Raw genomic sequence first — 12,955 nt, forward strand, 5'->3', positions numbered from 1 at the left:
TTTTTATATAAAAACGCTCACTAGGAATTTTGTATAATGAATAGATTATTCTCAGTAATATTCAATTTTGTGCAGTTCATTATAAACTTCAAGAGAGATATTGTAAAAGTTATGATTGACTTTTTCGCTGACAGAAACGATTTGAAGAATTACAAGTGAAGTTCAGGAAATTCCAGAAACCAGCAGACTTTGAACCCAAGATGGCACATGTGAAGAATGTCCTTGATAGTGTAGACAAGGGAGTTAGTGTCATCAACTTGAATAATGGTGAACCTGAAGTTATCCAATCTCAGTTAGATGCTTGTATGGTAAGGAAATGCATTTTCACATCCAAATTACAATTATATATCAGTTTTTGTACCATTTATATAATCTCCATTACACAGTGGGAAAATAATGGAATTGAAATATATAATGAAATAAAGGGACAATTTCTAGGTTTGGTACATACAAATGCGAATGCATTCGTGATGTACAAAGAGTGCCATGTAATCATAAAGTGTACATAACGTCACAACTGTACAGAATTCACTTTGCAAAGTCAGACAGAAGTGACAAAATCCCGAAGAAGAGATGAACGTAGTGTAAGCAAAACCTCTTATTAATGGAAATACAAGTATTTCAAATGTTCCAACAAAATCCATGGCCATGGGTTTAGTATGGACAAACAGACATTAAGTTTGTTTAACATTTATAACTTGACTCATAGAAATTGACACAAGAAGAATAATTGAAAGTGTACATTGTTCCCACCAGTGCTCTAATGAAAACTATGAAAATGAAATGTCTGGAGCTCTTGAATTAGTCATACAGCAGAAAAACACAGTCAAAACAGAGAGGAAATTGGTCTGACATTGTGTTTACAGTAGCCAATGCTATATGTAGCTGTATGTTGTTACAGATCTATGATGAAAATCATTGTCATGACACAAACTAACAAAGTGTTGTCAACTTTATTTCATTCTGCCATACAGGGGTTCTATAAAAGCCTGAGTGAAGTGAAGAATGCAGTGGAGCATGTCATCAAGACCGGACGGCAAATAGTTGAAAAACGGCAAGTAGACAATCCTCCGGAGTTGACAGAAAAGTTAAATGTCTTGAAACAGCAGTACAATATGTTGGGCAAGAAGGTGACTGATGGCAAAATGAACTTGGAGAAAGCCTTGAAACTTTCCAGAACCTTCAAGAAAGAGATGCTTTCCATCACCGAGTGGCTGAAGAAAATGGAAAATGAGCTGGATGAAAAGGAAGCGGCCGGAAAAATCACTGAAGATTTGGATAAGGAACTTGACTGGAGTCAGGTAGGAGAGTCAACATTACTTTCAATATCTAACAGACAACTTGATAGGTTGCTAACTTCTCGCATTTTGCCTCTATATAGTACTTTGTGAAGAATGGTTGGCTGTACACATTGGTTAAAGCAGTAATTAGAACTTCTGTGATGAAGTTCATTCTGATTGGACCATGTTTTGCATACTCCTTACCAATTGTGATTTCAAACAGGGAAATTACATTTCTGATTTCTGTTAGTATTAAAATCGAAAGAGATGACTTGATTCAAATTTGTTCACTCTGTGATCAATTCTGCAATTTCTCGATCAGATTCGAATGTACACTGCGATAAGATTCGAATGTACAACATTCAGTGCCTATTGTCCTGGCAAAGAAGTCAGTGATTTGAACCACTTGACTAGATCCTCCCTCAAAGAAGATGGATCAATAACTAAATTGTTGCAGTATTCACCAGTTTGATATGAATTGAAATAATTTTTAACTCGGTCATTCAGAACTGGCAGCAAGACATGGTTAAAAAACAGAAACAACTTGAAATCATCCAGAAAACAGGAAAAGATCTGATGGCCATTGGAGAGAACGGCAAACTGTCAACAGTTCAGGAGGACATGGAAAAGGTTGAAACAAAATGGAATGATGTGTGTTCCAGAGGTTCTGAGAGACGACTACAGTTTCAGGTAAGAGTAAACTCTTGCATGATTGACAATGTCAGTAACCAAGTTAGAAAAAGGATGTCATCAGTCAAGATTGATTTGTATATCTATCAGACTTACTGTGTTCTTAAAACTGACCTTGCAGTTGATGGCTTATAACCTTCTGTAGACTATTCAGTTATGTTATCACAAACAGAAAAACTTTGAACATTTAGGTCAATTAAATCTTAGCAAAAAAACTTTTTGAAAAGCTGATGTTCCAAGAAAATGGGCTTTAGTTTTTGATTCATTTTGAAAAGTAACTGAGAGGAACAGGGTGTTTACCAGTGTCATCATATGCTGACGTTGGCCATTTGCTCCAAACATGTGCAATAATCCGTTCAATGGGTAAAGCCACCACTATGTGATGAAATGGAAAGTGTGCTGTCCGGTATCTGAATTTGAAATAATGTTTACATTATTTCCAAAAAAGTTACTTGCAGTCTGAGTCTCCTGTTGAGATTTTGAGTGGTAGTAAATTTAGAACAAAAGTTGACATATTCATGTTGTTATGAGTATCATAAACATTTTAAAGATGTAATTGTCATAACTGAAAAAGAAAGGGATTAGTCAGACCCTGTTAAGTGTTTTTGTTGCTTATCTCACAGCTTCAGAATAATCTCACTTCCAAATGTCCACTACCAGCTAGGGGTCAGATACTCCACCTAGTAAAGGTCAACTCTTACATACTTTCTGATGTCATAATGGGCAACCATAACGCTGTGTGATGCAGGCATCGTTCCTTGAGAAAATGGCCTCCTACCCAATTGATATAAATAGAATAGTGATTAGATAGAAACCTGGCCATTAATTTGTTCCTCTTCTTCATTGCTAAATGTCAAAAGGCAAATTTGCATGACATGTATTTCATTGCTCTCCCAAAGATCCCTTAAAGATAAAATATGACGTATGTTGCCACGGTTACCATGCAATGCCATTACATCAGTTTTATTCACCATGGTAACAGCCTCCGGGCCTCCCTCCTTGACTCAAGTAGTTATTTGGCTTGATTTTAATTGATCTTGTGTCAGTCAGCTGCAAGGAAGTCACTCTTTGACCATGCATGTGTATCATGGATCTCTCCTGCCTGTGCCAAATTTCCAAGAGAATTTTTCCAGAGACTTTCCTGGGAAGTCCTAGCATTGATTACCAAAAGAGGCTGTTGATTTTTTGGACTGCCCGGTCCCTCTCCTAAAGGGGAAAGAGGAGGGTGTGTGGGTCATCAGGGGAAAATGGCTACTGCATTGTGTTGCCGGAGAATTGAAATCAACATAATTGTGTTCATACCACAGGAATATGCCAAGCAGATCGAGCAGTTCCGGAATGGACTCCGGGAAGTGAATGCCTGGATGGGACAAGCTGAAAAGATCATTGAAGCCTCGGAAAAATTGACACTAGAAGAACAAGTCAGTGAACATGAAGTGGAAACTTACAAGGTATGTTCTGATAAAAACTCTGTAAAACTACTTAAGATTGGTATGCCTGATATCTCAAGAGTTGATGTTACCACTTTGCTTGTAAGAACCATTTCCATTGGTGCAAAAAATCTTGATTTCCACCCCTGCTTTGTTTTCAAATACACGCCTATTTTCTGACACTTTTGATAAGACCCATAACAGTGCTGGAGATTTTACAATGACTTTGAATGATGCCTGGTACATGTATTTACAACATGAAAGAGAAATCTCTCCTAATTGATACTGTTTGATGACAACTAGTACGAAGATGTTCAGTTTGCTTTTGAAATTTTTAGAAATGTTCAAAGTCATTGTATGTAATGTGATGAGGTGTCTGTTCTTATGTTTGATTCAGGAAACTGTTTGCTATTGGGTTGTACCTTTCAGCTTGTTCATTTTACTTTGTGTGTTTGATGCATTGCAGTACTATGTTGATATGTAACATAATTGTTGGTGTGATTATACTGTATCTCAGAGGACGAAGTAGAAGATGTATTCTCATTCTTGAAAGAGATATCTCATCACAGCTCCTCCTTAAATCGCTCAGTTAGTATTTACCGCCAAAGTAGCAATTGGTTGAACCTTGACCTCATGCAAACAGTTGAGTTGGATATAGGAGAGTGTAGGCATGATTGTCATGACAACCATGTGACAATTCAAAGTATGTGAGGCAATAGGTGTAGTGTTCATGAATAATAGAGTTTCTCAAGATAACGGATATCAGTACTTTTGTTTGATTCTGAAAAGTTGATTTGAAGCAAAAGTTGATAAGGAAGGCTAACTTTTTAAAGACTCTGTAACTCTTTTGCAAAGTTTTTCAAAAGGATTCTGCACCAATTGTAAAATGTTTTTCAAACCCTTGATTTCCCATGATGCTGACTTACACATTCTGGCAAACTGTTGCTTTGTGCCTCATCACGATTCACGTTATCAGACACCAAGGCTGATAAATGGTATTCATATCATTTGAAATGATGCCTATTCAATCGATATCTTCTTGATAACAATTTAATGAGGAGTGAGTGTCAAGGTGCGGACCTGATAATGATCTCATAATTCAATTTATTACTAGGCTCAGAAGCCGTCAGATATTTTACCTAAAGTGTTTCATTCAAGACAAGCGAGTCGCAAAAATGTTCTATCGAACATTTGTGTCTACAATTAGAGCTTCAATGTTTCCACCAAGTGTGAAATTAGGTGCCGTGTTTTTCGGCCAAAGTAGAAAATTCTCTATTCTGAATCCATTCAAAATTTTTCCAGGTAGGTGGGTTAGCAATACTGGTATCAACAGAGGTTAACTAGGGTCATGTTTGTAGATGGTAGTGTTTAAGTCTTCACATAGTTCAGTGGTACGAATATGACCACCATAATCCAAGCAAATAGTTTGATTTTGTGACATGGCTCAGGATGGAAATTTTTCAATAAAATTTGCTTATTTTCCCTTAAAACGGCCGAAACGCTGTGTGCGCTTAGATGCATAACAGAGAATTTACCTTATATCGTGGCCTTTTTTATCGGTGGTTATCAGTTGACGAAACTGTCTATCAGCATAAATGACACACCACCTTACATGCTGTAGATCTTGCTATTAAAGATTCCTCAACAGTCGTAACAGATGTGTGAGTTATGAAAATCACGCAAAATAATAGTAAAGAGAATATGAATGAAATTTGTCAACTGGAAAATTCACTTTGTATGACACACTGTCTTATTTGACTTCTGCTTTTTCAAATGAAGTTTTTCAGCTAAGTACACAGATAGAAAGTGCCTGGTTAGTTTCATCAGTTGTTTCGTGTATCAAGGGTTTTCATAACCATACTACTGAGTCTCGTCTGTAGTGTAAGTGTTAAACGAGGAGTTTTTCATTTTCCTTCCACACCAGCAGGGCGTTTCCATAATGATTACCACTGTTGAACAGCAGGAGCGGTTTGAGAATGTGACCTCATGACCCCGGCATAATTACTGTATCAAAATGAACCTGATTACCACCAGCTGTGATAGGAATTGTGCTAAATTGAACAGATAATCAGAGTTCATGTGGTACCCTGACTTCTGTAGCGTAATCTCACATTCCATTCTGCATATGGCTAGCTTTTGGCTAGTTCTGAAACCACAATGCTACAAAATAACAACCCACAACAGAGTATGTTTTACTCAGGGAATCTTTGTGACAGAAAACTGGTTTTCAATAGTTTATGTGGTCAAATCTATAAGCTAATTAGCTATGTAGAAAAAAATTTCCTGAGTCAATGAAAGTTGATATGGAAAATCTTTGTCCTATCATTGTAAAACTCCATTATGTGCAACTTTAGACAAATTTTCCTGTATTTTTATCCCGTTTGGAAAATACAATTTCTTGTTCTACTTCCAAATCGTATTGAAATGTCCAGTGTTCAAATCATCAACAAAGCCCCGGTATGAGTATAACGTGTATGTTAATGTTACAAACTAAAATTTCAGATTAGAATTATTGTTTCAATGATAACGTTGCGTATTGTGAATGGTGTGTTGTGTTTGCGGGCTAAATCTGTGTACTTGAACATAATGAAAGGAAAAAACTTGGAACTTGCACTTATTTTGCTGAAAAAAAGATCATGAAAATGTCATTAAACAGTTATTTTCCCTTCCACCTTGTCAGTGCAGATCTCCCATTCTTTGCAAGGCCCTGTAAGGGTTTCCCTGTGGTGGCAGTATTTGCTGCAGTAATTTCATTATTTGCTCCCTGCCAAAACAGAATCAAGTACACCATGCAGGGAAGGAGCAGTTGGTCACAAATGCATCCGGTCAAGTGAACAGATGTTGCTGTCATTTTGGTAACATAACACCTTGAAAATTACAAGTGAATCAGATTCATAAATTGTAAAATTGATTCAACATTTTGCATCGCAAAGTTTATATTCAATCCAGCCTTTAATTTACCGGGTGTGTTTAAACCAGTGCATTATAACTTCCATTGCAGCCTTTGTTTCGTTATGAAATATTGTAAATTTTAACTGAAGAGGAATTAAAATTACTTCTCTTTAATGAAAGTAATGAAAAGAGGGAGCACATATGGATATCACTTTAGATTTTAGGTCTTGTCTGATTCTGATGGCAAACAGCATACCAGTGAAATTTACAAAGCCATGTAAAAACTGGAACATCCATTTGGCAAATTGGCGTGAAGTTCACTGATGTCAGTTTAAGTCTACTGTTGCCTGATTGGGCAAGTCCATGTATCATGAGAAGGATTTTGGTCAATTAGCCAAGTATTCAGAACATAAGATCTGTGTGCTTTGCTGGTGTCCACCTTCCATCTGGAGAGATTGTAGTTTCTGATCAGAGACTGAGAGAAGTGTGGTGGTCTAGCAGCAGTTGGCAATGATGGAGTATACATGTCATATCAGTATACATGTCTATGTATGTACAAACTTTTAACTTTCAAGTTATTTCTGTCGATTTCAGATTTATCTAAAACATGACTGAAAACATGACTATGTGACCATCTTTGCTGTGGTTTGAGATACCTTGTAATTGGCTTGGTCTGTCACAGTAGGCAGGGGTGAGACATATAGTTTTGAAGCACATGTTGGTGTATTGAGAGAAATACATGAAACTTCTATCTCTGATTGCTTGGCTGGTCTTCATGCCCTGTTCTTTGAAGTCAAGTCAACAATTTTTGCATCAAAAAGATTATTCAACTTTTCAGGTGTCACTACACCAAACCTGTGAAGCAAAGATTATTAAGTTTTGTGTACTATTTCATCTTGGATAAAACATTTCCTCAGTGGAGTATTTTAAATTTGAGACAACATGATTGCTTAAAAATTAGAAAATCTGTACTTGAACTTTCATTTGGAATATTACAGTTGTTCACTGAACAAGATTATTGTCAGGTTACAAATTATGAACATATCGTCGTTGACATTATTGTAAGCTGCTGGTTGAGAATGTACACAACACATATTGTCATAGCTAGCCGGTCTGTAAACTTGCAGTGAGTTTGAGTTGATGGCAGATTTGCTTTTGGTATGTCAAACCCATAGACAGCTACTATCTTTAGTCCAACCTAACTAGACGAGGCAACATTTTAGGTGAGTATTCTCCTTTGACAATGGCTCCTTATCATTTGATTTGCATATTGAAACAATGCACTTTGCATAAGTGAATATATTTATGTAGGAAATCAAACATCAGATGAATCTGACACAGAAAATATTCAAAATGAAATGTTGGTAGTTTATAGGTATATCTGTTTCCCCCTGTTCAAGGTTAGGGTAAAGTTGCAACCATCTGTGTACCCATCTAGTCAAGACATTTAAGTCAGAAAACAATAGAAATCCATGGTGCTATCGATGATCACAAAGTTATCCATCAGCAGTGTTTGCGGAAAGATAACAGTAAACTTTGTCCCAGTCACCTGAAAACACGAATCAGAATGAAAAATACATATTGATCTCCATTTGTTCCTGTATTTTATTGTAATGAAGGCATTACATCTAGATGTTGTTTCTCGGAGATTTATCCCATAGAATCTTGCAGGAGTCTAATGCAAATATTCATAATTGTCAGAGTTGAAAGTTTAGATACATATGTGTCAAAGGTCAGAGGTCAAAGAAAACTGTAGTACTGTTTGATTGGTTGTATTTGACTCGAGTAATAGTATTTGGTTTGCATGATAAAGTGGTTAAAAAAGAAACCTCAAATGAAGAATGGTAAAATTCATGTGTAATTTTAAAGCAAATAAAAAAGCAGTGGCTCAGTGTGAAGATTTTTGCAACTTTGTCAGTAAAAATGCTTCTCATAAACTATCAAGGTAAGATGTGCAGGGTGTCTGTGATTTCTGCTGAAGACTGACAGTTTTGTATAATTTGCATAGCACAGATTTCTAAACAAGAAGTAGAAATTACCGAGTGGAAGCAACTTGTACTTGTACTTATTATACTGTCCATAGTGGCAAAGAACGATCTGTGTAGATGTATACTTGATACAGGCATGTGATATCTCTGTCAGCAGTCCTGCAGCCTGACCTCAGGAAGTGTGTCACTTTGTAAAAATTAAACAAATTGTAGTAACCTATTCCCCCTGCTCCCTTGATAATATTTGATAAAGTCACAATAGAAAACAATAGGAATGGACCACATTATTGTAGGAAGTAGGGGTTATGAGGTTAATGGATGTGTTACGTGTTAAGAAAAGTATTTAGTGGCAGGTGGTAGTTTTGCCTAAAGTAGTCTGTTTATGGTTGTGTGGGTTAGTTTGGTTATACTCAAAGCTGTGTGCATTTGGAGGCAGTTTCCGTTCTGTTAAGGTAAGTTTGTTGGACATGTTTTACTTTGAGAGCTGGACAAGAGAGAGATTTCAGAGAAAACTTCATGGAAAACTTTGTTGAAGTCATTGTCACTGTGGTTTGAAAAGGTCTCTGTTTGTTTGTGTTTCAAAACAGGATTTGAAAGATTGGTTTAATAGGCTTCAATTGCTTATCATAATGTAATTTTCATTTCAGTGTTATTTATATTTCTTATGATTTCAATAACTTTACCATAAAACACAAAAAAACTGAAAAAATTCCAGTCAGTATTGTTGTGTTGCAGACAGCAGTGAAAATGTACTTCAGTTCAGTCATGCTTTGTTTCCAATACTCTTCATTTTGTGTAAATCATTAAATTTTCTCGCTAGTTTCACATTAGCCAAGATAAGTCGCAATATCACTGTACTGTGACATGCAAAATGACTTTCACAACAGCATGAACAGGCTCCCATAGAAAAATGAGAAGGCAATACATATTGCCTATTTTCAAATGAAAGTAGGGTCTTTAAAGGAGTAGGTTTTTTATCAGCTTTTAATATCACTGAGCAAATTTACAACTGCACAACTTTCAAAGGAGAACAAAGGATTGAATCACATAAACAGTCAATGTCTACTACCACTAATGGAAGAACCAGAGATCGAAGACTGCCACTTTAACTCTTTTGGGAAACATTTTGGCAGGTTCTTGAAGTTATAGTTTGTGTCATTAGAAACTCAACCATGAAGACCACTGCCACCCGTGCAGTGTATATGTAATCAACATGCTATCTCAACTCCTGTGTGCTGTTGAAAACTGCATAGAACCATTTCACACCTCTGTGAATCATTCATCAAAATCTTATCTCATTTTGTTCCATTTAACGGAGTTTTACCAAAGAGATGCAGCTTGTGGTAATTAGAGTCACACGAGTTAGACACCTTAATTTGATTTTCCAGTTAATTGATTGGAATTCACCCAAGAACGGCATCCAGCATACATCTAACGCCAGCACTTAAACTTAATGAAAAGTAAAACTATACAAAAGTTAATAAATGTGAAATGACAAAATTTGACTCAAAGCCCCTGAAACTATAGATCAAAAGAGAAAATGTCCATGAGACAGAAATCTGAAAAAAATGTAATAATTTTCTTGTTATGGTACCATACTTTGTATTGGGAAAACGACTATAGTACAAGGGAAAGTCAGAGCATTTCCCGTGGTCATGATACTTAGCTAGAAGTCATAAACAATCAGTTGTCTGGAATTACAAGTCTTTTCCCCAGAATTTATTTATCATGATGTCATTGAGTAAATTTGGTGGATTTATTTATCAACATCATGTTATTCAGTGACGTGGCTGTAGTTAGGAGGGTATAAACCATTCGCTGTATCTGTATACATAGTGTATCGTATAATACAGTCGTGTGTGGTTAATGTATCACTGGAGAGATATTGGGGAACTTGTTTACACCAACACATAAACATGATTTGCAATGAAAAGATACCATCATACCAACAGATAGAGTGTCTGGGGTTTCTGTAATGATGTATCTGAAAGCTCTGGCTGATTGGTGTTCATTTAGAATGTAGGGACTTCATGGATATGTACAAAGAGCTGTGTGGATAATTCAAACATACAAAAAAAAGGCAAAACTCATTGCATTGTTGATTATTGGGTGCAAATTTTACTGTGATGTGTAAACTGCATAACTTTCTAGTAGGAAAAGGGGAGAAGGCAGGTCAAACAACGAGTTTTGTTTGCTATCTGCATCTGTTTCAATTATACATTGTCCAAAAATCTAGTGGTCTTTTGTGCTATTACACTATCTTTTATTGCTCATTATGTACTGTCCCAGTTAAATGTATTTATACACACCATTAGTGATGTATTGATTTTGAATTTGTCAAATTTTCACAAGGTGTATTATGACATTTATCTTGTGCAGAATTATAAATGCACACCTGAATTTGGACAAAAATTGTACATAAATTAGCTAATTGGATGGTTTTGTCACAAAGCTTGATGTAACTTTGTGAAGTCGGTATATTAATACTGCATCTGTTAAATCATGTACAATAAATGTTTGGTGTCTTAGATCATTTGTATTTTCTTTCTTCAAAGCAAGTACAAATTCATTATCAGGATAACTTTGAAATATCAAACACTATATCCCAGTTGAAGAACATTTTCCTGACTTTTAATGAAAGCAGGAGAAAACGCAAAATTTTCATAGTATAAAAAATGTCTCAGCATTTACAATGAAATAAGATGTTATTGAGTGAAAGCTCATGACCTTTTTTCCTGCTGTTGATGACAGATGCTTAGACAGTTGTGTTTGATTTCTCCTGGTACTGGTTGCATGACGCCAGCTGAGGTGTTCCATAACATTCTTAAGTTCCGGTAGCTCTTAAACGTGTGTTTGATTCAGAGGTTATTTTAAGCATGATAAAATTCTTGTCTACCATATTACTTAACAAGGGCATTGCAGTTTGAATAATTATGAACACCTTGTTTCTTTTTGGTCAAAGTGAAATAAGGAGCTCTCAATTGCATATTGCTCTGTCTGTTTGACTGATTCCTAATATTTTTGTGGTCAGAATGTAGCCTAAGGGAAACTTTATTTCTAAAAAAATTTCAATTAAGTGAAAAAAGTACGGCCCTTCCAACTTGTGCCAGTCATCATGTCCATATGTTGAGAAGTAAATTCTGGAACCAACCACTGTCTGTAAAAGACGGTACATATGAAACTCGGAGTCTTACAATTTACAATACAAGGCAAATTAAGAATGCTTGTTAACTCTCATTCCAATTTTCAAAACAGTTGGTGTATACACAGTAGTTACTTCTGGCTTTCATACCCTAAATCCTGAGACTTGTTTAAGTATCCTCTCTTTGGACATCACTTTAATAAATATTTTCCTTTCTTCAGCTTGAATCAAATTTAAACATCTCAGGTGACATATCATCAAAGTGATGCTGACGTCAACTAAGTTGTTGTAAACAACTTTTCTATTGAGGTAAACATCTGACCAGAGTTAGTTCCTATAAATTTTGAAAGTTGTAGCTCTACAGAAAACCAGGTCACTCTAATATCACAAGGAAGGTAGGATGGTATGGGTAAACTGCATCCAAAGATTAGTCATTGGTTATTTTTTTCATCACAGAAACTTCAAATGGACGTCAACAATCTACGCAGCACAGTGGATGAACTTCGGGACCAAGCTCTTGAACTTACCAGTCAGGCTGGCCCCTGTCAAGCTGTAGTTGAACCTGAACTCATCACTCTCAACAACAGATGGGAAGACGTCTCAAGGAAAATTAAGGTAAGGCCCCTCCTATGATCACCCTGGCTCCCCCCTGCTGTATAATGGTAGCAGTCCTGTATCATGACCCCAATATCCAAAGAAATGACCTCATTTCTTTGCACTCTAAGAATCCAAGAACTTGACATACAAACTTAGTATTAAGATGCTGATGTATACCACATCACAAGCTTTTTCTGGGTCACAGTGGTCACAGTGGCAAGTTTGCTGAGGTTTCGGATTTACATCCTTTTAGGGTAAGTTACGTTCTCTTTTGAGTACATTTGTAGAATTGAACATTCTTAAAAGTACTCTGACAATACTCTGAAAGATGCCATAAAAGGTTTGCTGGGTGAGTTTGTAAGAATCTTAACTTGAAGGAAGTATTTCAGAGAATAGTACTCATTGATAAGATCTATAATATATTTTAGAAGCTTTTCTGGATAATGCCAGGTAAAGGTTTGTATCGTCTATTATCAGTTACGGTGATGTTGTCATAGTTTAGTAATGTTCAAGGTGCTGTGATGGTGTTGGGATTTTGATGGGTGTGAGCCAATGTAAAACAATAGTCTGAAACTTTATTTTGAAAATACCAGTTGAATTATCCTCTGTTTAAGCAAGCTGTGAACATCAACATAAAGTGCAGTTACTTAATAGGTGTCTGTCAGTCTGCCTCAGGCTCCTGACGACCAGTTGAACTTAGTCTTGGCAGTTTTAATCGCTACAATGTTGAGATGTTTCAGAAGAGACAGTAAAATCTCTAACAGTAAACATTTAAAGTAGTAAAGTTGAGTACATACATATTGCATGGTTCTGAAACTTGCAAGTGCCAACGGCATCGTGCATCATCAAATGAAGTAAAATTGTTACATAGTTGCCTGTATGTTAATACCGCCCTGATACACTTTGCTATGTGTAGATCCCAGCGGACTGTTGGTG

General features: G+C 36.2%; 1 protein-coding gene across 26 annotated transcripts in view; it reads left to right on the plus strand.

Moving 5' to 3' along the window:
* Positions 1-12,955, plus strand: part of LOC139141848 (dystrophin-like) — a 281,115-nt gene that overhangs the window by 141,015 nt on the left and 127,145 nt on the right. For all 26 annotated transcript variants that reach the window (XM_070711564.1, XM_070711567.1, XM_070711563.1 and 23 more), the window contains 5 exons: positions 135-308; positions 975-1,301; positions 1,788-1,970; positions 3,278-3,421; positions 11,879-12,037. In XM_070711564.1, coding sequence (XP_070567665.1) covers positions 135-308; positions 975-1,301; positions 1,788-1,970; positions 3,278-3,421; positions 11,879-12,037 — 987 coding nt within the window. The remainder of the gene's footprint in view (positions 1-134; positions 309-974; positions 1,302-1,787; positions 1,971-3,277; positions 3,422-11,878; positions 12,038-12,955) is intronic.

This window comes from Ptychodera flava, chromosome 10 (genome assembly GCF_041260155.1).
Source record: "Ptychodera flava strain L36383 chromosome 10, AS_Pfla_20210202, whole genome shotgun sequence".
NCBI classification, from domain to species: Eukaryota; Metazoa; Hemichordata; class Enteropneusta; family Ptychoderidae; genus Ptychodera; species Ptychodera flava.